At 38.9% G+C, this 23,751-nt stretch overlaps 1 protein-coding gene across 9 annotated transcripts in view; it reads right to left on the bottom strand.

Annotated features, from left to right (window-relative positions):
• Nucleotides 1–15,350, bottom strand: part of LOC149231300 (signal recognition particle 19 kDa protein, putative / SRP19) — a 103,333-nt gene extending 87,983 nt beyond the window's left edge. Inside the window, exons 1-3 of one of the 9 annotated variants that reach the window (XM_089379161.1) lie at nt 15,167–15,350; nt 14,145–14,223; nt 13,563–13,757 (exon numbers count right to left, since the gene is read on the bottom strand). In XM_089379161.1, the coding sequence (XP_089235287.1) occupies nt 13,563–13,739 (177 nt within the window). In that variant the 5' untranslated portion in view covers nt 13,740–13,757; nt 14,145–14,223; nt 15,167–15,350. The other 8 variants (XM_089379167.1, XM_089379168.1, XM_089379169.1 and 5 more) reach the window with 8 other exon arrangements.
• Between the last annotated feature and the right edge of the window lie 8,401 nt (nt 15,351–23,751).

The following is a 23,751-nucleotide window of genomic DNA, read 5'->3' as shown; positions in this document are numbered from 1 at the left end:
ATGCTCGATGTGCAAGAACCTATGGATCCTACTGATCCCCCTCCGCAGGAGCCTTCCTCTTCTAAGAAGAGGCCTTCATGGCTCAGGGGGACACTTGATGATGCTAAAGGACACATTGCACCCAGAGGGACTTTCCGTGAAAGTAAGAAGTCGGACAGGTATCAAGGATACTTGACCATCATGAGCACGATCATTCAAAATGAGCCTTCGTCATTTGCAGAAGCTGTCAAGCATCAAGTATGGAAGGATGCTATGACTGAGGATTATGAGTCCATCATGAAGAACGATGTCTGGGATGTGGTCCCCAGACCCAGGACAAAGCAGTTGTCACTTCGAAATGGCTTTATAAGATAAAGCATGGAGCTGATGGAAGTGCTGAAAAGTATAAGGCTCGTTTTGTCCCTCGAGGCTTCTCCCAGAAGGAAGGCGTAGACTATGACGAGATATTTGCACCTGTTGCTCGATATACCACCATCCGCTCAATCATAGCCCTTGTTGCTTCGCAAGAATGGAAACTACATCAGATGGATGTCAAAACCGCATTCTTGCATGGTTCGATCAAAGAGGAAGTTTATGTGGAACAAGCTGAAGGATTTGAGATTCATGATTGGGAATCTCATGTGTGCAGGTTGAAGAAAGCCCTCTATGGGCTAAAGCAAGCACCCCGAGCGTGGTATGAGAGGATCGATAGCTACTTGATGAAGTTGGGATTCACTAAGAGTGAAGCTGACCCTAACCTTTACTTTAAGGTTGAAGATAATACTGGTGTTGTACGTTGACGACCTCTTTCTGGCAGGTGCAGACCCTCTCATTCAAAATTGTAAGATGGAGTTAGCTTCCGAGTTTGAGATGAAGGACCTAGGACTGATGCACTATTTCCTAGGACTGGAAGTCTAGCAGAAGCCAAGGGAGATTTTCCTATCTCAGGAAAAATATGTGGTGAAGATATTGGAGAGATTCGGTATGGTGGACTACAAGCCCATGACTACCCCGATGGAGCTTGACTTTAAGAAGTTAAGCAGTAGTGTTGTCGGACCTGTTTTACAAAATGCTACCGAGTATCGTCAACTCATCGGAGCAATGATGTTCTTGGTGAACTCCCGTCCGGATATATGTTTTGTTGTCAACACGTTGAGTCAACATATGGTTGAGCCTCACCACACACATTGGATTGGTGCCAAGAATCTGTTAAGATACCTTCGTGGCACAATCACTCATGGGTTGAGATACGCTGCTAGAGATGTGAGATTACATGGATATACCAATGTTGATTGGGCAAGCAATGTGGTGGACCGAAAGAGCACTTCCGGGTGTAGTTTCTCTTTAGGATCTGCCTCGATATCCTAGATGAGCAGGAAGCAGAAGTCAGTGGCTTTGAGCACCGTCGAGGCAGAGTACATTGCTGCGAGTATGGCCTCTTGTGAGGCGGTCTGGTTGCGGAAGATCTTCAGTGAGCTGTTTGGATTTACATTAGATACTACCGTGATCCTGTGTGACAACGAAAGCGAGATTCGTTTATCAGAGAATCTCGTATTTCATGATCGCTCCAAGCATATCGATATCAGGTACCACTATATCCGGGATATGGTGCAGCGAGGAGCAATAAGGCTCCAACATATCCGTACAGACGAGCAAGTCGCCGACATTTTGACGAAGCCCCTAGGGAAGGTCAAATTCTTGACTTTCCGAGAACAACTTGGTGTCGTTGAGAGACCCTCTTATGAGGGTCATGTATGATGCATACATTGAGCTCTGGGAGCTCCAGGGGGCGCAAGGTACTTCTTGAAGCGACATACGACCACAGGGCAACTCACCCTCCCCTGGTGGTGCGCTATGTACAAGGTGAAAAGTTTAACCTTCCCCTGTGATATCCCGTGGCGACTATGGGACAGGATGATTAGTTCTCCTGTTGAGGCATCCTACCCATGCAGTCTGGGACTCATGGGAAGTACCTCTCATTTGATCAATGAGTATGGAAATGGGGTTAGGGACCATTAGTAGTACTATCAATGGACGCACCGTTGTATCCACTGTACTCCCTATGCTAGAATGACCTCCATTGAACTGGGATCAATGATACTGATCTGGGATCAGTGAGAGTGGTATGACACACTCTAAGACTGACTTCGGGTCAGTGGAAGATGGTATGATACATCCTCGATCATTTCTTCTTCTTCATAGTTCAGCAGCGCTGAGCTGAGCAGTGCAAGGCAGTGCATTTGATGGTTGAGATAGTACCAATGGTCAAACGGATTAGAAAATGGAGTTCTCCCTAGTTGAGAGGGAGTGTTAAAATTGGCAACTAGGGCCAAACTCCATGTGGGTCATCTTATTTATGGCAGCTGATATTTTTCCTTGATTCCTCTCGTCGAGAAGTGTATGATTGATCTAACGATCATCCCATTCCAACCAGTATTTATGGAGATATGAATTTATTTGTAATTACTTGACAAATTGTCAAGGTCGGCCAGCAGCTAAATGTGTGGCACACATGTTCAACGTCTCATATAAATACAAGATAGGTGGAGGCATTATTTCACCATCTCATCTCACTCATTCTTCTCTCTCTCTCTCCTTAGCATTGGGTTAACAAGGAGCATCCAACGTGGGAGAAGAAGGACGCAGCAAGGAGGCAAGGAAGACGCAAAAGCAGGAGATCATCTTTTTGACCAGCGTTGAACAGCGTGGGCAATTCAAGGCTGCGATTTTGGTGTGGCTGCCTCTCCTAGGCAGGCCGCAAATTCTGGCACAAAACCAAGGCATTCTGACCTACAGTTTGACCAGGATTGACTGCCCTAGTTTGGGGCAGCAAGTTGATTACAGTTCACTGTTGTTTGACTGTGTTTTTGGGGTTGTTTAAGGGCTGCTTCTTCTTGTTGTTGGAGGACTAGATGACCAAGAAATTGACCAAATATATTGAAGGTCAATTTCACATTGTTTGACCAGATTTGACTTTGTTGGTTAGGGTTTACTGCTGCTGTCATAAAATTACAGATTTATGAATTTGTACTATTTCTCTCTGCTGAACTATTGAAGATTAAAGAAGAATTGATCAAAGGGTTTCCCCGCATTGGGGTTTGTCCCTAGCTAGCCGCCACATCTTGTGTCTCTTGTCTTGGCTTGTTTTCTGTCGATCTATTAATGTTCTATCTGCACTTTACTTTATGTTTATGTGATTGCTAAACAGTGGCTAATAAGAAGAATTGAAGTAAACTGCTCTAAGCATAGAACATACCATAAATTAACACACGTCTACCCCTTGGAAGAGCCTATATGTAGAGAGGAACTCGTCCTCCATTAGACACGTTCACTCATCTCATTCTATGTGAAGAAGAGGAAGAGAAGAAGTCGAAGAAGAGAAAGTCGAAGAGTCGAAGTGCTTGGGCTAGATCTCTCTCTCTTGAGAAGGTCGAAGTTAGGGATTATGTGTTGGGACTATCTTGTGGTTCGATCTTGGAAGAAGAAGAGAAGCAAAGGCAAACGAAGGTCTCTTAGGGTGTCTCATTAGCCCTAAGACTCAAGCAAAGGCAAGCGAAGGAAGGAGAAGGCTATTCAAGGGAGATCGAAGTCTCCAAGAGAAGCAGCAGCAGTTGCTGTGAGCCAGAATTTCGGATCTACAGTGGGAGGTCGAAGTCACTATAGCAGGAGGCTGAGTTGATCTTGATCTTGGAGGGTATTTGTCTGAGTCACTAGGTCATGGTATTCGTCAATTGAAGAATCTATAAGAAGAGAAGAGATTTACGGGTTTTCCCCTCAAGAGGAGGGGTTTTGGCCCTGGCTTGCAGCCTATATACTATGTCACTGTTCTTATTGTTTTGGTAGTTGTTTGATGTATCGCACACTATAATAATAAGGAACAAAGCTAATAAGTAAAAAGGTAACACAAACAGTTATCAAGTTAAGAGAATTAACCTACTTACTGCCCTATTGAATTCTCAACATGGTATCAGAGCTAAGGTCATCTAAGGGCATCATGAAGATCTCCTCTACAGTGAAGAAGTTCATCAAGAAGATTGCAAGCCATCTCAAGAAAGGCATTAAGGAAGCATGGAATTTCTTATTCTCTACAAAGAAGGTATCAATCAAAGAAAGGGATGAAGGTCTCTTCTCGGCTCTCTCTGGTACATTTCAAGATGAAGATGTTTGGGTAATTGATAGTGGTGCATCAAGACACATGACTGGCCACCCCAACCAATTGAAGACCTTATCAAAAGGAAAATTCGCTTATTCAGTGGAACTTGGAGATAACAAGAGCTATCTCATAAAAGGCATTGGATCAACCTCCATAAAGCTAGAAGATGGAAGCAACATACACCTCAACAACATTTTATTTGTTCCAGGTTTGCATAAGAATTTACTTTCTATTTCAAGTCTAGAAGATAAGGGTGATAGAATAGCCTTCATTGATGGAAAGGTTGTTGTTTGGGGAAAAGACTCAAATATAAATCAAGCCAAGGTCATTGGCATCTGAGAAGGAAGACTCTACAGATTAATATCTCCTATGGCCCAAGCCCTAGTTCACATTGAAATTAGCCCATGTGAACTTTGGCATTGAAGATTTGGTCATCTACATTTCAAAATCCTTCCAACTCTAAGCTCCATAGTAGATGGAATTCCTAATTTGAAGGAAGATCATGAAGGTGTCTGCAAGGGATGTGCATTAAGTAGGAATACCTGGAGACCATTTGGAAGTAATGCTTCGCGGTCAAAAGAAATCTTGGATCTCATTCATTCCAATGTATGTGGTCCTATGACTCCTAAATCTCTTGGAGGACATCTATATTATGTCACATTTATAGATGACCATTCAAGAAAGACCTGGGTTTACTTAATGAAAACCAAGGACGAAGTATTTACAAAATTTCAAGAATTCAAAGCTGAAGTGGAGAACCTTACAGAAAGGAGAATCAAGATACTAAGATCTGATAATGGAGGAGAATATACATCCAAAGAGATTATAGCATTCTGTAAGGAATCTGGGATTAAGAGGGAGTTGATAGTCCCATATAATCCCGAACAAAATGGAGTTGCAGAAAGAAAGAATAGATCCATTGAAGAAAGTGTAAAGGCAATGTTACACGATCAGGATCTACCTAAGTTTTTGTGGGGAGAAGCCACGAAGACAGCTGTCTACATTCAAAATCGAAGTCCCCACAGATCTCTAGACAACAAAACTCTGGAAGAAGTGTTCACTAGAAAGAAGCCATTTGTAGATCATCTCTGGATCTTCAGGTGTCCTATATATATCCATATTCCAAAGGACAAAAGAAAGAAGTTGGATCCTTCCTATATGAAGAGTACATTTGTGGGGTATAGAAACTCATCAAAAGCGTGTAGGATCTACATGAAAGATGGGCATCACATAGAAGTCAGTCGTGATGTCATATTTGATGAGAGCATAGCATTCAAGAAATCAAAGGAACTTTCCATAGACTCTGATGATGAAGAACTTCCGATATTTGAGGAAGAAGCTGACCAAGGGAAAGAAGAATCACACCATGAAGAAGAAGGTCCCAGTGAACCTATTCAATCTGTGGTCATTCCTGAAACAAGGAAAAGACCTAATTGGTTGAGATCTACACTACTTGATGCAGAAGGTCATGGAGCAATGACAGGCTCATTCAGAGAAAGCAAGAAACCAAAGAGATATTTTGGGTATGTTGCATACATGACAAAGCTAATAGAAGCAAAACCATCCTCCTTTGAAGAGGCTATAAATCATCGAGAATGGAAGGATGCCATGAATGAAGAATATCAATCTATAATGAAGAATGGAGTCTGGGAGATCGTACCTAGGCCCGAAGACAAATCTGTGGTTACTTCCAAATGGATCTACAAGATCAAACATGCAGCCGATGGAAGTATAGATAAGTATAAAGCAAGATTTGTGGCTAGAGGCTTCTCTCAACTTGAAGGCATTGACTATGAAGAGACATTTTCTCCAATAGCAAGATATATAAAAATTCGATCATTAGTCTCTCTGGCAGCATCGATGGGATGGAACATCCACCAAATGGATGTCAAGACTGCGTTTCTGAATGGCAAAATAGATGAAGAAGTCTACATAGAGCAACCCTTGGGATTCGAAGTTAAAAACAGAAAAGCATATGTTTGCAGATTGAAGAAAGCATTATATGGCCTCAAGCAAGCACCAAGGGCATGGTATGTTAGAATGGATGCATACCTATAAAGAATAGGCTTCACAAAAAGTTTTGTTGATTCGAACCTCTATATCAAGTTTGTATATGGAGAACCTGTAATTATTCTTCGATATGTAGATGATCTTCTCTTGACAGATGTAGAAGGTTGAATTGAAGAATGTAAGAAGCTACTGGCAGCAAAATTGACATGAAAGATCTCGAGCTAATGCATTATTACTTGGGACTAGAAGTTTGGCAAGGACCTAATGAAGTTTACTTGGGTCAAGGAAAGTATGTGACCGAGATACTGAAAAGATTTGACATGATGGAATGCAAACCTATGACTACTCCGATGATCACTAACTTGAAGAGACTAAGAAGTTTCGAATCAAGCCCTGTGGATCCTTCCAAGTATAGGCAACTCATTGGCTCACTGATGTACTTGGTGAACACTCGACCAGACATATGCTTTGCAATAAATGTTCTCAGTCAATTTTAAGTGAAGTCAAAGCATGATCATTGGGTGGCAACACAACATATTCTAAGATATCTGCAAGGAACCATCCACCATTGTCTGAAGTATGACCAAAGAAATGATGTCCAACTGATTGAATATACAAATTACGATTGGGGAGGCAGTGAGCAAGATGGAAGGAGCATTACAAGAGGATGTTTCAGTTTGGGATCCTCCATGGTCTCATGGATGAGTGGAAAGCAAGACACAGTTGCTTTGAGTAGTGTTGAAGCTGAATAAATTGCAGCCTGTGCAGTAAGCAGAGAAGCAGTATGGTTAAAGAAGCTGATATCCGACTTGTTTCAAGGACTGATGAACCCTACAGTGATACTTTGTGATAACACCAATTGTATACGTTTGTCTGAAGATCCAGTGTTTCATGGAAATAGAAAGCATATAAACAACAAGTATCACTATATTCAAGAGCTAGTACAAAATGGTGTGTTGCAACTACAATATATCTCCACTGATGAGCAGGTAGCTAACATATTGACGAAATCACTTCCGAACAAGAAGCTTGTATACTTAAGAGACAAGCTTGGTTTGGTTGATATATCCTCCCTAATTGAGAGGGAGAGATAGACACTACATTCTTGTCTTCACTTGGGAAGAAAAAATGGAGGATTGGGTAACCATCTGGCATTCGATACTTTTTGAGAATGTGGTAGGGCATTCAAGACAAGAGTAGTCGTGGACCGATATTCTTTGAGGATTAGCTACCCAATATAAGAATAGTTCAATGGAAGGTCATACTCTATGAACACCTGGGTGGAGTATGTACCTTGAGAGACAATGATTTTGGTGTCTATGAATTATTGGTTTCGTCAGCATTGTGCTCTAATCATGTGGATAGAGTTGTTAGTCAAGGCCTTGCTATATAACAATGCTAATGAATATGATGCTAAACAGATGGGTTACCAATCCGACTCTTTTTGTGAGATCTCTTCAGATTGAGAATGACCATGTACCTCATATGAACACCTCCCTAGTTAAGAGGGAGTGTTGAAGAATGTGTAACTAGATTCGATCTTCATAAGTATGAAATGTATTCTTGTAAATAATAATATGAAAAGAAAACATTATTGGAACATGGGTTTCATGCTCAAGTTCTTTTATTTTATAGGTCAAGCACCTATTAAGTGCTTCTAGGGTTTGTCCTAGGTTAAAGAGACATTAACATATATTGAAGACCCTATGGGCACATTGTATCTTGTAAAGAAAAATTTATTTTGTCTTTAAAGTGTCGAAATACCTCCAAGATCAAGTCGGCCTACATGAAGAGCCACATCGACCTGTTGGAAGAGCCTATATATAGAGAGGAACCCATCCTCCATTAGACACATTCACTCATCTCATTCTATGTGAAGAAGAGGAAGAGAAGAAGTCGAAGAAGAGGGTACGAAGAAGAGGAAGTGGAAGAAGTCAAAGTGCTTGGGCTAGATCTCTCTCTCTTGAGAAGGTCGAAGTTAGGGTTTCTGCGCTGGGACTATCTTGTGGTTCGATCTTGGAAGAAGAAGAGAAGGAAAGGCAAGCGAAGGTCTCTTAGGGTGTCTCATTAGCCCTAAGACTCAAGGAAAGGCAAGCAAAGGGAGGAGAAGGCTATTCAAGGGAGATCGAAGTCTCCAAGAGAAGCAACAGCAGTTGCCGTGAGCCAGAATTTCAGATCTACAATGGGAGGTCGAAGTCACTACAGCAGGAGGCCGAGTTGATCTTGATCTTGGAGGGTATTTGTCTAAGTCACTAGGTCATGGTATTCGTCAATTGAAGAATCTATAAGAAGAGGATATTTACGGGTTTTCCCCTCAAGAGGAGGGGTTTTGGCCTTGGCTCACAACCTATATACTATGTCACTATTATTACTATTTTGGTAGTTGTTTGATGTTTCTCACACTATAATAATAAGGAACAAAGCTAATAAGTAAAAAGGTAACACAAACAGTTATCAAGTTAAGAGAGTTAACCTACTTACTACTATTGAATTCTCAACAATGACCATGACAAGCATTGGGTGCAAGCGGTGTTGAAAAAATAGTAGTTGTGGTCGGTATTTTCACTGGCAAAAACAAACGAGAAATTATGTATTTTCCAATTGTCCAAGTCAGCCTCAACTGGACAAGACAGCCCCACCACTTGAAGGGGTTTGACCCTAAGGTGAAAACCCACCTTTTGACTCATGGATCACATTTGGCATCACATCACACACATCCATTCGACCAATCACAGGGAGTTTTGTTCACACGTCTGAAGGAGAAAGAAGACAAAAGTTTCCAGTGAAGTTTGATCTCTCTTATCTCTGATTTGACTACCGTTGACTTGGATCTTCTTGTTGTTGTTTGACTGAGTTTTTTTATTGGACTTAGAGGCCGAATATTCTCTGATTTGTTGATTGTTCATTGACCGAGATTTTGTTCTTGTTCTAGGTCGTTGACCTCAAGTCAAACCCTGCACTTTGATCAAACTTTTACTGAGGCATTTTAGACCGAATTTCGGCCCTTTGACCGAGCTACTGCAAGCTAAAATTCATCCCTTTGACCAAACTTGATAAGCAAAAGTGCAAAATTTCTCTCTCCTTTGACTTTGTTTGACTTGGAAATTAATGTGGTCAATGGTTGACCTTTGACTAGAATATTCTGATGTACATTTTGATGAATTGAACTCTCTCTCTCATAAGGAAAGATTATCGGGTTTTCCCCCCTTGTGGGGTTTTGTCCCAAGAAATTTTGGTGTCTCTTGTTTCATTGTCTAATTGTGATCTCTATTGCTCTACTAAAGTTAATGGTTGAAATTTTCAAGTATAACTGCTTAATGATTGAAATGCTCTAAAGGAGTCAAATTGTATCATTGGAAGTAGTTATTAGTTTGAAAATTGCTCTAGACTTGTTTGCTACTAGAAAATAAACATACACCACACACATAGGAAGCTAAAGGTGCACGTACGAGAGTTGTAGAAGGGTCGTACAAGTCGTACAACCATATATAGCTAACTCAAGGGTTAAATGCACGAACAGCAGAAAAACGACATAAATAATAATAATAAAAATATTCAAAAATTCTTCGACAAGATTTGGCAAAACGGATAGAGTGGGTCTTCGGTACAAAGACAAATTAGATAGAGATTCAAACTTCCTACCTTGGACAGCTAGGGTCACCTTGGTACTCAAGGAAAAACGATCTCTAGGAGATTGTTGAGACCAAGACCCTGGAGCTGTCAAATCCTCAAGAGAAAGCCCTTCTAACAAAGAAGGAAATCAAGGCACAGAGGGCACTTATGGATGTTGTGAAGGATCATTTGATCCCTCACTTAACTTGGAAGAATACAACCAAGGAGATGTTTGAAGCATTAGTAGAATTATTTATACTAGAGCAAAACAATAAACAAGAAGATGATATTGAAAGATATGCTTTGGACTACGCAAATGACCAAATCTAACTAAGTGATAAGTTATCTGATGAAGATCACACAGATTTGTGATCAACTTGCAACAGTTGGAGAAAACATAGAAGACTCAGAACTAGTAAATGTGGCAATGAGTCGACTCTTAGAGGCATGGGATCTGTTCATCAAAGGAGTCTATGCTAGAGATAAACTACCAACATTTGATAGGCTCAAGGATGACAGCATATAAGAGGAAATCAGGTTACAGTAAAAGGGCAAGATCAACAAGAAGCAAATGACGAGAATGTGGCTTTGATTACAAAAGGCAAAGGAAAGAGCTCAAGCAGGAGTTAGGAGTCAGCCTCACAGCCAAAGAAGAAGAAGGACTTGACTAAGGTGAAGTGTTTCCCTTGTCATAAGACAAGACACTATGCTTCACAACGTCCAAAGAGGAAGAAGGGGGAAATGGCACACAACCAGTTGTAGCTACATCGACAAAAGCTTAGAAGGAGTTCGCCAGGAAGTTCAAGATGGAATTTGCACTTGTTTCCTACCTTACTTCGAACACATTACTAGTGAGTGCATGGTTGCTAGATAGTAGAGCCAAAAGACATATGAAAGAAGAACAAGAGCAGTTCACCACCGTAACCGAGTGGGACTCAGAATTGGATGTGAAGTTAGGAATTAATACAAAGCATGCAAAAAGAGGGGTTGGAACAGTGTTATTCCAACTTGAGTCTAGACTCTAGAGGCGGGATGGAAGTGAAGGATGTGCTATGGGCGTCGGAAATCAAGTGGAGATTGCTCTTATAGTCTCAATGATCGAGAAGAAGGGGTTTCGTATAGCATTCCAGGATGGACAACTACTAATCAGACCCAGCGATCTAGCTCAAACAGTGGCCACGTCTTTGGAGTTAGAAAGAGCAACCTGTATAGGCTAAAGGGACAGCCTATTCAAGCAATGGCAGGAAGCAGAGTCGTGACAAAGAACAAGTAGCAGGCAGCTCTGAAGGCTAAGCAACATAGAGGGAGTCAGCCTTCAAGTTCAGGAAGGGAGGAGTAATCTGCAGATTCCTCCCAATCTGTTAAAAAGGCCTCTTGGTACAAGATGACCGTACAAGATGTTCAAGAGCAGGAGGCTTCTAGGAACAAGTTCATAGATTGCAAATCTTCGAGGATGATGGTGGGATAGTCTTCCAATTCAAAGGGAGCAGCGATGGCAGCGGATACAAGTCCAAGATTGGAGTCAGTTCTAGGTGGCAAAAGTACCTCCCTTGCTAAGAGGGAGTGTTGATGTTTGTAGCTCGGGTAGATACTTTTGCACAAGCCTTATGTCTAGGAGTGCAGAAGTCACCCATAGTCTCCTTAGATAATTGCTGTAGTGTGAGCAAGATTGCTAATGTAACTTAGCCTAAGTTTTTAACTTAGGAAAAGTACATGCCACCTATTAAAATGTTGGCTTATTGAACTCAAGTAAACTTAGGAAAAGTAAATAATTTACATTAATGATTATGTTTTAATCTTAGTTGTTGATCTCAAATGAGGCGAGATCTAATCTTGGTCGTTAATCACTTTGGAAATTTGGGTTAGGATTAAGGATTTAGCTCAATAAGTAATAAATCGAAGGCTAAGAGAAGCCCAAGACACACTACAACAGCACAACATTGAGAGAGGAATATCAGTGAGCAGTGTGCTAGGTCTGTGGGGGTGCCGGAAGGCTGGAGATCCAGATCTGCAGAAAAGATTGAGCACCAATATAGGGCAAATCTAATGGATCAGATCCAGGTTTATTTTGTATTCTGTATTTTTTCAGTTGGGCCATTATCCCAGTACTAGAGCCCAAGTTTGTAATATTGTATTATTAATGAAAAACTTTTTTGGGCAGAGTCTGTGTGTTGTCTTATGACATTGATTATTTTATTTTTGCTTCCGCTGAATGTTAAGAAACTAGTTGTGTAAGTTATTTAGTAGATCTCACTTCTGCTAGGTTAATAATTCATTGGTGCTAGGTTTAACAGAAACTTAACATGATAAGGGGTATTATTATTTAAGAGAAGCCACATCATTGGAGGCAAGGAATGCCTGATCACAATGCATAACAGTAGAGACTTTCAACTTGTAGCGTGGCCTGGCAGCAAAATGGGAACAGTATGTAAACCTTCTTCACCACGGTGAACTTAAACTGGCAGAGAAAGATGACACAATTAAGTGATCAAGGAGTCTGGGGCCATTAAGCTGGGTTATGCTGCAAAGGTTAAGGGGGGTTTGGTAGTGGAAAGAATCTGGTGGTGGAGATACGTGTGGAAATTGTCCTGTCCATTAAAAACAAAATTTCTATTGTGGCTGGCATTCGTAATTAAAATTCTAACACGAGACAATGGGCAAAAAGGGGGATGAGTGGGTCAAGGAAGACATGTTGTGTAAAAGCAATGTAGAAACAGCTGATCATTTACTGTTGCCATGCCCCTTCTCCAGATCTGTATGGAATGAGATTATTAAAGCAACAGTGAACAGACCTAAATCGGATAAATTAACCTTTATAGACTATCTATTGGACTGGTCAACTGACAAAGCTGCAGCAGCTTACCAAGTATTACCTTGTTTGTTTATTTATGGGATATGGCGAGCAAGAAACCAAATGACTATTCATGATAAGAATTTCTCCCCTGTTCTAATTCATCATGTCAGATTGGCTATGGAAAGCAACAAAAAGAAACCCAAAGATAAAAGAACCAGAATTACATTGATGCCAAGCATTGACCATACAAAGTCATGAGGGTTTTTTGATGGAGTATGTCAGGGTGTTCCAGGTATTTGTGGGGCTGGGGCAGTTCCAACTCTGCAAGGAACAAATAACTGAGCAGAAATTTATCCTTTGTGGCTTCTGTTTAAAGGAACAGCAGGCAGGGGGTTTAAATCCCCACAAGTCTTTGGAGATTCAATGCTTCTGGTAGATTGGGCAAGTAAACAATGCATAATTGGAAATCTAGGTGCACAGCTTATCATAACCCAAGAAGATAATTATTATGTTTGAAAATATTTCTTTTCAGCACATACATCGAGAGTTCAACTCCAAAAGAGATGATCTTTCTAAAGAAGCTTTGCTTTTGCAGGAGGGCACCTTGACTGAAATCAGAGGGGACTGTCTCTATCAGCTTCTGCGTTATATCTGTATTAAGAATACTACTGTGTATATGAGAAATAATTCCTTCAGCTTCTAGGGATAACTGCCTGATAGTCTTGAACAGTCGGGCAGAGTAATGATGAAGGTCTGCAATCCTTACTGTTAGTCACTAGAATCTTACAACATATAGAAGAAAGACTGTATTAAATAGGCTTAGCCTTTTAAGACTGTTTTTTGACTGGGCAAAAACAGTTTGAATCCTTTTTCAGTCCTCATGGTACGGTATAATATAGACTTTGATTTCAACCTCTAAAATTTCAAGTATCGAATTAATGACTTTTTCCTTTCGAAAAAAAATATACAATAATTTTCTGTGTCCATTCAACAATAAGGGTACGGAAACCAAACCTCTATAACACATGAAAGCTTCAGATATATACAAGAATCCGCAATCTCAACACAAGTTGGGTTCTCACAAGCTTTCTTTGCCCTGATACGCCGACCCTCTGCGAGAGTTTTTTTCGAATTTATATAAACAGGATAAATTACAATCCATCTTTTTATGCTTGGTTGAACCTCCTCCATAATTGTATCAGATATTCCCTGTAAAGAAAATGCACGGGGTTGCCAATAAAATCAGAGATTTATTTCTAGCTCGATGGAGGTGTTTCTCATTGAACAGATTAAATGAAACAGTTCCCATCCGTCCAGCACAAAACCTAACAAACACGGGAATGAAAGGAAGAATCAATGGAAATCAATATCCAGAAGATCTCAAGGGTATTTGCAGCCAGAGAAGAAATGTGCATTCTACAGTCCCGCTGGGGGATCTGTCAACTCTTCGTGTTTGTAGATGTTACAGGGCATTGAATTTACATATTACATTCAGGTGAACTGAATATGAAAACCAACACTGACATTCGATGATCCATTCTACATATTCTATTACTAACGTTTAGAAAACAAAAAACAAAACTAAGCATTTCTCACCTGGTTGAAATGCGGCAAGAAAGCCTGTAATTGCTTGGACTCCAAAGCAGAAATAGCTGCCCTTTAGCAAACAGTAAACCTGTCAGCAGAATATGCAATGTTATGCCGTGTTCTCATTCTGTAAATATTAGGAACAATTGTTTCAAGGATATCCCTACTTTCTTCTTTCAAATTATTCCATATCGGAAAGAACTGAGTCTCCATGGTCAAAATGGATGTTTAAAACAACAAATCTAAATCTAATTTGATGGAGTCAATATAACATTACATTATACAAAATTTTACGATATTGCTAGCGTATTTAACTGTAAAGCTAAAAACATCGCTGACATACTGGACTGTAAAGCCACACAACACGAATTTACAAATTAGGGTAACACATTTACAAATTAGGGTAATAATAACCATATGAGCGCCTCTCCCCACAAAGAGGCAAATTTGCAAATTGCTTAAATAATTATTCGATAGATTAAATAGCTTTTCCTCTCCGACACCATGTATAGTTGCATCTCTAATAACTAGTTTGGAGATATCTTCTTCTTTTATGACAGTCCTAAGGAAGCTGAGCTTAGGCTTTAAATTTCGTTCGGATTTAAGAAAAAGAAGCTTCGGGTTACGAAGGACCACCCTTCGAACCTGGGCAGGGGTGGTCAAACCACAACCATTTAACAACTCCATAATTTCTTCCAAATTTTGGGTCGATGTTATACGAAGTAGGTGATTGTGATGTCTAAAAAGCTTTCGTGATTTCTTCCTCTGTTAGACCACATTTGCTGATGAGAAAATCACTTACAACACCGCGCTCTAGTGGAGCCGTGGACGGTATTACGATTTGGTTACAGAAATTGGCGAATTTTATGCATGACCTGGAATCGCGATCGAGGGGCAGTGGCCTAATAAAGGGAATGGGTTGGTGATCAATCGTTTCCATATTTTCAACTGAAAAGGCATCATCCTCCATGAAATAAAAATGAATACAGTGAAGGATTGAAAATGAATACCGTGAAGGATAATTAATTTACCTAGAGGGGACGAGCGGAATCGATGACTAAACACCCATAAGCTCAAACCTGGGCGCTGGTTGGAAGGAACAGTATTGTGTGAGAGAATCGCTAAGTAGGGTCTAATGAGTCAGAAGGTTGGCCCTTGCTCTCTGCTCTCTGATTTGTTTGGTTCAAAGCTTATTAGCGTTGAAATTTGTAAAAACAGTTTTATAATGTTTTAGCAATTTGTAAAATTCTAGGAAATGTTTAAAACAGACCTGTTGAGTTAAATTGATTTGTTTGGTTTAAAGTTGATTACGGTTGAAATCATTAAAAATATTTTTTAATGTTTTAGTAAAAATATTTCTGTAATGTTAAAATTTTGGGAAATGTTTAAATTAAAAATTTATTTGTGAAACATTTTGGAATTAGTAAATTTGTTAGGAATTTTTAGTAAAAAAATTCAGAATGTTGGAGTGTTTGAATGGTTGAAATGGATTTAGCACCATCAAGAACTTTTGGGACACCCAAAACAAGTATAACCCAGATTTTGTCATAATCTTGTTATAATTCCCATTATTTTCCGGGTTAATTTGTAGGCTCTTTAGACTAAACACTCGTGGAAAAGTTTTGTTATGATTTCACTAGTCTTGTTCAGTGTTGTGAATTGGTTGGATATTCTTTTTGCAGACTATTCAAGAGATTAGTTTTCAGCTTTTCCGGTAGTTATCAGTTTTTAACAAACTCTATTGTTGTCATTTGCATTTTCATTTTCTTGTATGCCACAGTTTAAGATAATCTTTGTGTAGATATAACATATGCGAAATAACTACTTCAAGGATCTGAGGACGGGACGAAGAATTTTCAGGGGTTAGAACTGATGGCGGCCATGGCAAACAACACCAGCCCTGCGACAGTCTGCATTGGACGCAGGAAATCTGTTATCGGCTCCAATACATCGTCGTCAGGCCGATTTGAGTTGGCTGGATTACGGCGCCCGGAATACGTGTTTAACAAGGGTACCAGACATTGCTTTTTCGCCCAAGTGCAGAGGAATACTCAAGCCTTTGGCAATGGCTGTCGAGGGCTTGATACGAAGGCAGGCACTGCGAAGTTCTCTGACGGACGCAACTGGAAACGTAATGGTACACAGGATTCCATTACAAAGCATGTTACTGAATTGAACAATACAAAACCTGAAGATGAGGTTAGTTTCCCCACCGGATCCAGCGCTAAAACCAACAGAGGCTGGTTGCATGTAGCGGATCTGCCCCCTCCTGCTGAGATCAGATACAAACAGACCAGATCTGGACTGGATCTACCCAACAAACAAAGGAAACGACAAGATCCAAATGTCCAGGAACTCTGGCCTGCGAAACGCTATCCGATCCGGGATGCGGAAAACCCAACACACTGTGCATTCAAGAAACCTGTTTCGGTAGCGGGGAAGGGTCCTGAACAGGTACTCTTCACCAATCTGATCCCCCAGATTTCAGAAGGGGCTATACGGCAGGATGATAGCCTGAATACAGAAATGAGGAGAATAGTTCCCACATTTTCCATAGCGGCAACCTCACCAGATCCACGTTTCCAAATCTTTATAAAGCCCCCCTCTGGGAAATCAACCCTCATCTGGGTTCAAGCTTCCGACAGTGTCTCAAATCTGAAGAAAAACATTGCCAATCACATTGGCCTCGCGGAAGGATATCAACATCTGCTCTCTGCAGGCAGATCATTACAAGATCACAGAGCAATTGACTACTACAACATCAAGCCAGGATCCAACATTATCGTCAACATGAGGCTTCGGGGAGGTGCAACAGCCAGTGGCCCACAAAAACATACAGAAAGGGGCAGTGGATCTAAAGCAAAACACAGCCCAGATCCACACCAGCAACACAAAAGCGAAGGAGCATCTTACAAGCATATCTTACAAGGGGGAAAATCTCCTTCCACAGCCCCACAGCAGGCCGGAAAGGACCCAGTGCATATATCGTGGAGCAACTGAACTATACACCTGAACTAACAATAGATACAGCAGAAGCAGAGGAGGTACGTAACATTTACGAAAGACAAGCCCTCATCTGTCGTTTCAACGGTATTTGGCCAAAACCCATGGATTTTTTTCACTGGATTTTCACAAAATGGTCTCTTAATTGTGATGTCATGCTCTGCTCCAAAGGTTTTTTTATAGTCAAACTTCCATCAGAAGAGGTCAGGGCCCTGGTTATACAGGAGGGACCGTGGTTTTGGGGTTCTTCAGGACTCTTCATCACACCTTGGACCCCAGATTTTGATGCAAACACCTACATCGTTTCCAGGGTGCCAGTGTGGGTACGACTACATAACCTCCCTGTACATTTTTGGGACCAAAAGACACTTGCATGCATTGGAAACTCTTTTGGCAGATACATTAAAATGGACACTCAGCGAGTGGAAGATGGAATCTACACTTTCGCACGAATCTGTGTGGAAGTTGATCTCAGTAAAGGATTACCGGATCGCATAATACTGAAGCATAAAGAACACAGCTGGATGCAAACAATAGATTATGAAAATACAGCATTCCGATGCAGAACATGCCGGCAGACAGGGCACCTACAAAATACTTGCCCAGAATTAAAAAAAGACAGCCAAAGAAGGAGGAAATCCGGGAAAAAGAAAGGGTGGGCATTCCCCCCACCAGACCCTGAGGAAGAGGAAGAAGATGAGGAGGAAGCACCCATCCCAAATGAGAACAGCAAAGCAGAACCACAAGAACAACCCCCACAAGCGCCCATGGAACGGCAACCAGAAAAGGCCCCCGACACAAAGGAACTCAGTGGAACCAAAAGGCAACATAAATCAGACACCTCGGACTCTGACAAGGAAATCCCTCGACCTGGTGAGGAAAACCCATTACAACTCATTCCCATGCATCCGGCTCAAGGCGAGTGGCGCAAGGTAGAGAAGAAAAAGGGGAGGAAAACTTGACTTTCCCCCTATCAGGCATCTCAGTGCTCCACATAGTTTAGTTCTCATCAGTCTATTTTTTTCTTCTTCTTGTACTTGACACTTGTGTCAACCATTTTTTGTCAGGCTTCACAGCTTTGTCTCAACAATGCTTCGGCATCTACAAAATGTAATTTTCAAAATTAATGGAAATTACGATTTTTTCCAAGTGAAAAAAAAGAAAGATAATCTCTTTGTTTTCATTGGAGAAAATGTATACAGAATTACCTTTTGAAAAATACTTTTATGGCCTTTATATGCCTTTTTTCATCCAAAACTTAACCTTCACTACAAAATTTCATTATTTTGTATTTTAATTTGAATTATATATGAAATTAAAATATACCACTTATCATTTATATGTAATTTAAAATACATTGTAAATAAATTTTATAAAAATATATATATATATTAATTAATAATATAATTTAGACTACATATTTTATAATCCAATCATTTTAATTAAATTTAAATGGTTGTTCCAATCACCATTATTTTCTATTTTTATCATTATTCTCTATTTTTAATATTTTGTTAAAAGTATATCACATTAGTGTTTTCAATTATATATATAAAAAATAAAAATCCATAAAACTAAAATATCATTTTTTATAATATTTATATAAAATTTAAATTTGTCAATATGGTATATAACATATATATTTACAAATGTGTTCTATATGATTTTTCCAATTTAAAAAACTTATCAGCGTTTTTAAGAAATTGTTAATTTTAATGATATTTGACAAACAAATCATCCAAACAATTTAACCATCAAATTCCATTCCAAAATAAAACTATTAAACACTAATCATGAATTCCAAATCTTCCAAACCCCAACCCTAACCCTAACCCTATGACATTATGGCTCCTTCCAACCAAGTGGGGTTTATTTCTATTTTCTAGTTCGTCTATGTGATTTGGCTAGCATTATTCGATGGATTAAATAATTTGTAAATTTGCTTTCTTGTTATATGGTTATTATTACTTTAATTTGTAAATTTGTGTTACCCTAATTTGTAAATTCGCCTTGTGTGGTTTTTTTTTTCAGAGGAAAAAAACCATCATAAATTTATATTAAGAAAATATAAAGGTCTGCATTACATAACAAGATTTGGGGGCAAGAGAAGCCCAGATGTTGATACTAAATAAAGGCTAGATTTCGAGGATCTTCCAAAACTTATGACAGAAACATATACAATACCTGTATTATCCGAAGATGATCTATCGCAAAAGAAGCAAAAACAGCGAAAGATTGCATGATGATACACCATTCATAGAGAAAGTGCGGCCCTTGCATGGATGAGAGTCACATTCCGTTTATGCTGAAATCCTGTACGAGGAAAGAGCAACCATCCAACATGACTGATAATGAGCACAGACCAGGTTGCATGCTGAAACCAGTTTCATGTTTTTAGCTTTGTGTAGCTTTATAGTCTAATATGCCAGCCATGTTTTTAGCTTTACAATGAATTATGCTAACAATATTGTAAAAATTTGTGTAATGTACTCTTACGTTGACTTGATCCGATTAAATTTATTGCTATTTTAAAATTTTGAACATCCATTTTGAAATTATAATAATTTAATTTAGAATTAACATTTGTAATATAAATATGGCTAATAAATTTGTAAGTCTCAAAGTCAATAAAGTCACATGGTAGTAGTTATAAGGATATAATTTAGTATACCCGTAGGTTTTTTTCTCATTGTAACGGACCAGGCTGGTGAGCGGTGAAGGTTTATTGACCAAGTGGAATAAGAGATCTAAATGGAATTTCATTAGTTAAGATTTTCCCAAACAAACTCTATATTTGTATTTTTATTATGTTACTAATACCATTTTTGTTACATCAATTTGTGAAAATAATGAATAAGCAATCAATATTACTCACAGATTTCAGTCGCACCAAAAAATAATCCGCAGCAGCAGCGTCCTCTTCTATTAAAGTCGGTCCTTTGCACAGGGTAGAGAAGAGAAACAGATTTTTAATCAAACTCGCTGCCCTCTGCAGATAGCAAATGTGAGAAATGTATATTAAATCGATTTTAATCCCAGAGTAGATATATACTTTAACACTCCTGGATTCAATAGGAATATATAGCAAAGTAGATATATACTTTAACACTCCTGGATTCATTCTTTTACCCTCCTGGAATGATAAGATAAGAAATGATTATCCAAAAAAAAATTTAAATTTTAAATTCAACATAGTGTTTCAAATAATGTGGGTAGGAATCATTGGTTTATGAGTTAAGTGTCGATTTGTTTCTTCTTTATTTTATTTTGAGAGGGGTTTTTGGCGAAAATCACATCATCATTTATTTGTTGACGCATTTCAAACTAACAAGTGTGATTCATTGTCAGTACAAGTTGAAGAACCAGATCAGCATGTTAAATAGAGAGAGCAAATCATCCAACAGCATTAATGTGATATCAATTTTATGTGTGTGCGGCTATGAGGGATAGATCAATTGGTTTATGTGGGGTTTAGTCTCCATTAAGTTTTAGGTTGGGGTTTAGTCCTCGTTAAGTATTAGATTCAAATTTTATGGGGATGTGTTGAAGAAGACAACGACAACAAAAACAAAGCAGCAACATGAAGAAGGAGGTGTGAAGAAGGAGGTGATGGTTACAGTACAAAGTTCGGGATACTGGAGGATTCAAAAACATAATGAAACGTGACCATGAAGTCATGAACTTTTTCTACCCTGTGAGCATTAGAGTTTCCAAGTAATGTGAGCATTAGAGCTTCCAAGTAATTAAATCATCGATGAGAAAATATTAAAAAAGGGGCCTTAATTTTTTAGAAGAATTTGTATTCTTCTATGTAAATAAATTGTATTTTCCAAGTTGGTATATTTTATGGGTTTTAGTTTTAGAAAAGTTATGGATAGGTGAGATTTTGTCCATAAGGCAAAAGCAAATCTACCTTCAAAAGCATTAGAGATTATATGGATGATTTATGTAGTGATTTTAGGATTTACGAAAATTTGATTTATGGAGTGATTCTAGGATTTAGAAAAAGCTATTGCATTTTTTAATTCTACTTATTATAAACCTATAGGCAATGAGAGAATGGTCAAATGAGTGTAGAATAAGGCCATACGTGAATGAAAAGAAACAAGTGTTTTGAGTATTTTGTATGTATAGGTTTTGTTAATTAAATGAAATTTCATATCTTATGTGTATGAAGTGTCTATGTGCAGGATCATTGAATTACTAAAATCTGGAATTGGTAGAATTAAGTGCCTATGTGAGTGAATTGGGCAAAGAAATATTATTGAAGATTTAGTGAAATTAAATTCACTACATGTATTGAATGGTGGAGACCAAGAATCATTGGTCAATTTCTAATGGGAGATGTTAGCAAATGAAGGTGTGCCTCATAACTATTCATGCAAATGTTGCAAGAACTTTAATGGAGAAGTTGAAGACGCAAGAAAAGTGGATTTTGTTCAAACTCTTCATCACTGTGCATCTTTTCCAAGATGTTTAAGACACTTGAATGTCTTCTCCCTTGCTGCTCCACAAATGATAGAGTATTGCCTTCTTCAAAAATGATCAATTTTGACTTCATCTTCATTATTGTCTTCAAATAAAATTATTTGGTTTATATCTTCAAAATTCTTACTCTTTTCTTCATTTGATGCCTTAAGCACTCCTTCCATGCCTGCAACTTTCATGCAGTATTATCCACCAATCCTTAGATTGATCATCCATTCTTCCAACATCCTTAGCTCTTTTTCAAAATTTGTCAGCATTAAGTCTCAATGTTGTTCTTCCTCTTTACGCTTCCTTTTACTATCTCCGTGAGCCAATTCTTCTTTGTCCTCTGCAACAACATGTTTCTTTAATTGTCTATCAGCAATCTCTTTGTTCATTAATGTATGGTTTTCATCATGGTTTTCCTCATGAGAGAATGTTCTACCTCATCTTCTATCATAATGAAATTATGAGTTTGTCTTCCTTCTATGCCCTAAGCAGACATTTCTTTTTCTTCCTTCACCGTCGTGACAATTCTAGGTGACAGTCCATCACCATCCACAAAATAATCTACAACCATACATAAAATATTAGTTTAAAAAATATTTGGATTTTCAACCTCTTTTATCTCCTCTATCAACACATATACATGTCGATATGAACTATCCAAGTAGTCCATGAGACTTTTAGAAATTCCCTCGTCTTCATTCTCACCAAGCAATGGTCCTTGTTCTGATTCAAAAATTCACACATTCTTCTCAAATGCCTTAAGCTCTTCACTCCTTTGTTGACTACTTAACCTATGTTTCAACTTCACCTATAACTTGTTCCACTTCACCTTTTTCTGTAGCACCCATCCACATCTCTAGTCTTCAACATCTTGTTGTAGTATTTACATAAGCACATTTAACCATGCCTTCATCTCAGTCATCTCTTTCTCAAATTCCTTATCCCTTATCTTCCTCATGCCAACTGCTTTGGCATTTTCTTTCATTTGATTGTGACTTCTCATTGAACTGTTAACATGACTATTAGTAGTCATTGCCACTTCCTTATTTCATGGACTCTCCTTGTCCACTTGTGAGTTGTAATGTAACCAACACCTCACCAAACTATCTCTTTTAAACATGGCCATTGGTTCACTTCACTTGAACCTTCTTTCTGAGCGCTCCTTGCTCTCTTGCCTATTGCATATACATTACTCAGTTACTGAGAACTTTCCCTTTGTCATAACTTTATTGATGTAATGGAAGCTACCTACACATTAATTAATTGTCAAAAGAACACAAGACAAATAACGTGCCAGATCTCAATACATTTGCTCTTCCATTCTTTGCATAAGCTTTTATGTGTTATGTTCATGTAAAAAACATTCTCAGTCATCTCTATGTTTCTCAAAGAGCATATTGTGCTCTGATACCACTGTGAAAAGCTACTTAGCGTATAAAATCTTATGCAAAGGATAGAAGAGCAGATCTATCAAGATCTGACAAGTTATTAGTTTTTGTGTTTTTTCTTGTAATTAATTAATGTGTAGGTAGTAGCCATTATAATAGTGAAGTTGTGATAGAGGGAGAAGGAGCATACAAATCTCTCAGATGAAAAAAATTTGTGACGAAACCCTAACAGCAAATTAACATTGATGAAGAGGAAGAGGATAAGTGGAAGTTCTCAGTAAGTGAGTAAGGTAAATGCAACAACCAAGAGAGCAAGGAGTGCTTAGAGAGAAGGTTCAAGTGAAGTGAACCATTCGCCAAGTTTAGAGGAGATGGCTTGGTGAGGTGTTCGCTAGAGTGCAATGCACAAGTGAACAGGGAGAGTTCGCGAAAGAAGGAAGTGACAATGACTAAAGATAGTTATGTCAAGGGCTCAAGGAGAAGTCACAAGTAGATGAAAGAGAATGCCAAAGTAGTTGCCATGAGAAAGATGAAGGATGAGGAATTTGAGAAAGACATGACTGGGATGAAGGCATAGTTGAATGTGCTTATGGAGTACTAGAACAAGAAGATGAAGATCAGAGATGCAGGTGGGTGCTATGGAAGAAAGTGAAATGGCACAAGTTGCAGGTGAAGTTGAATCACGGGTTGAGCATTCAACAGAGGGAAGAAGAGCACAGGGTGGTAGAGATGGAGGTTTACATTTGTGA

The sequence above is a fragment of the Pinus tabuliformis genome, chromosome J (genome assembly GCF_031772625.1).
Source record: "Pinus tabuliformis cultivar Carrire ecotype Pingquan chromosome J, CPIR1, whole genome shotgun sequence".
Taxonomy (NCBI): Eukaryota; Viridiplantae; Streptophyta; class Pinopsida; order Pinales; family Pinaceae; genus Pinus; species Pinus tabuliformis.
Note: the sequence above shows the minus strand (reverse complement) of the source record. Positions and strands in the feature narration are given on the sequence as shown.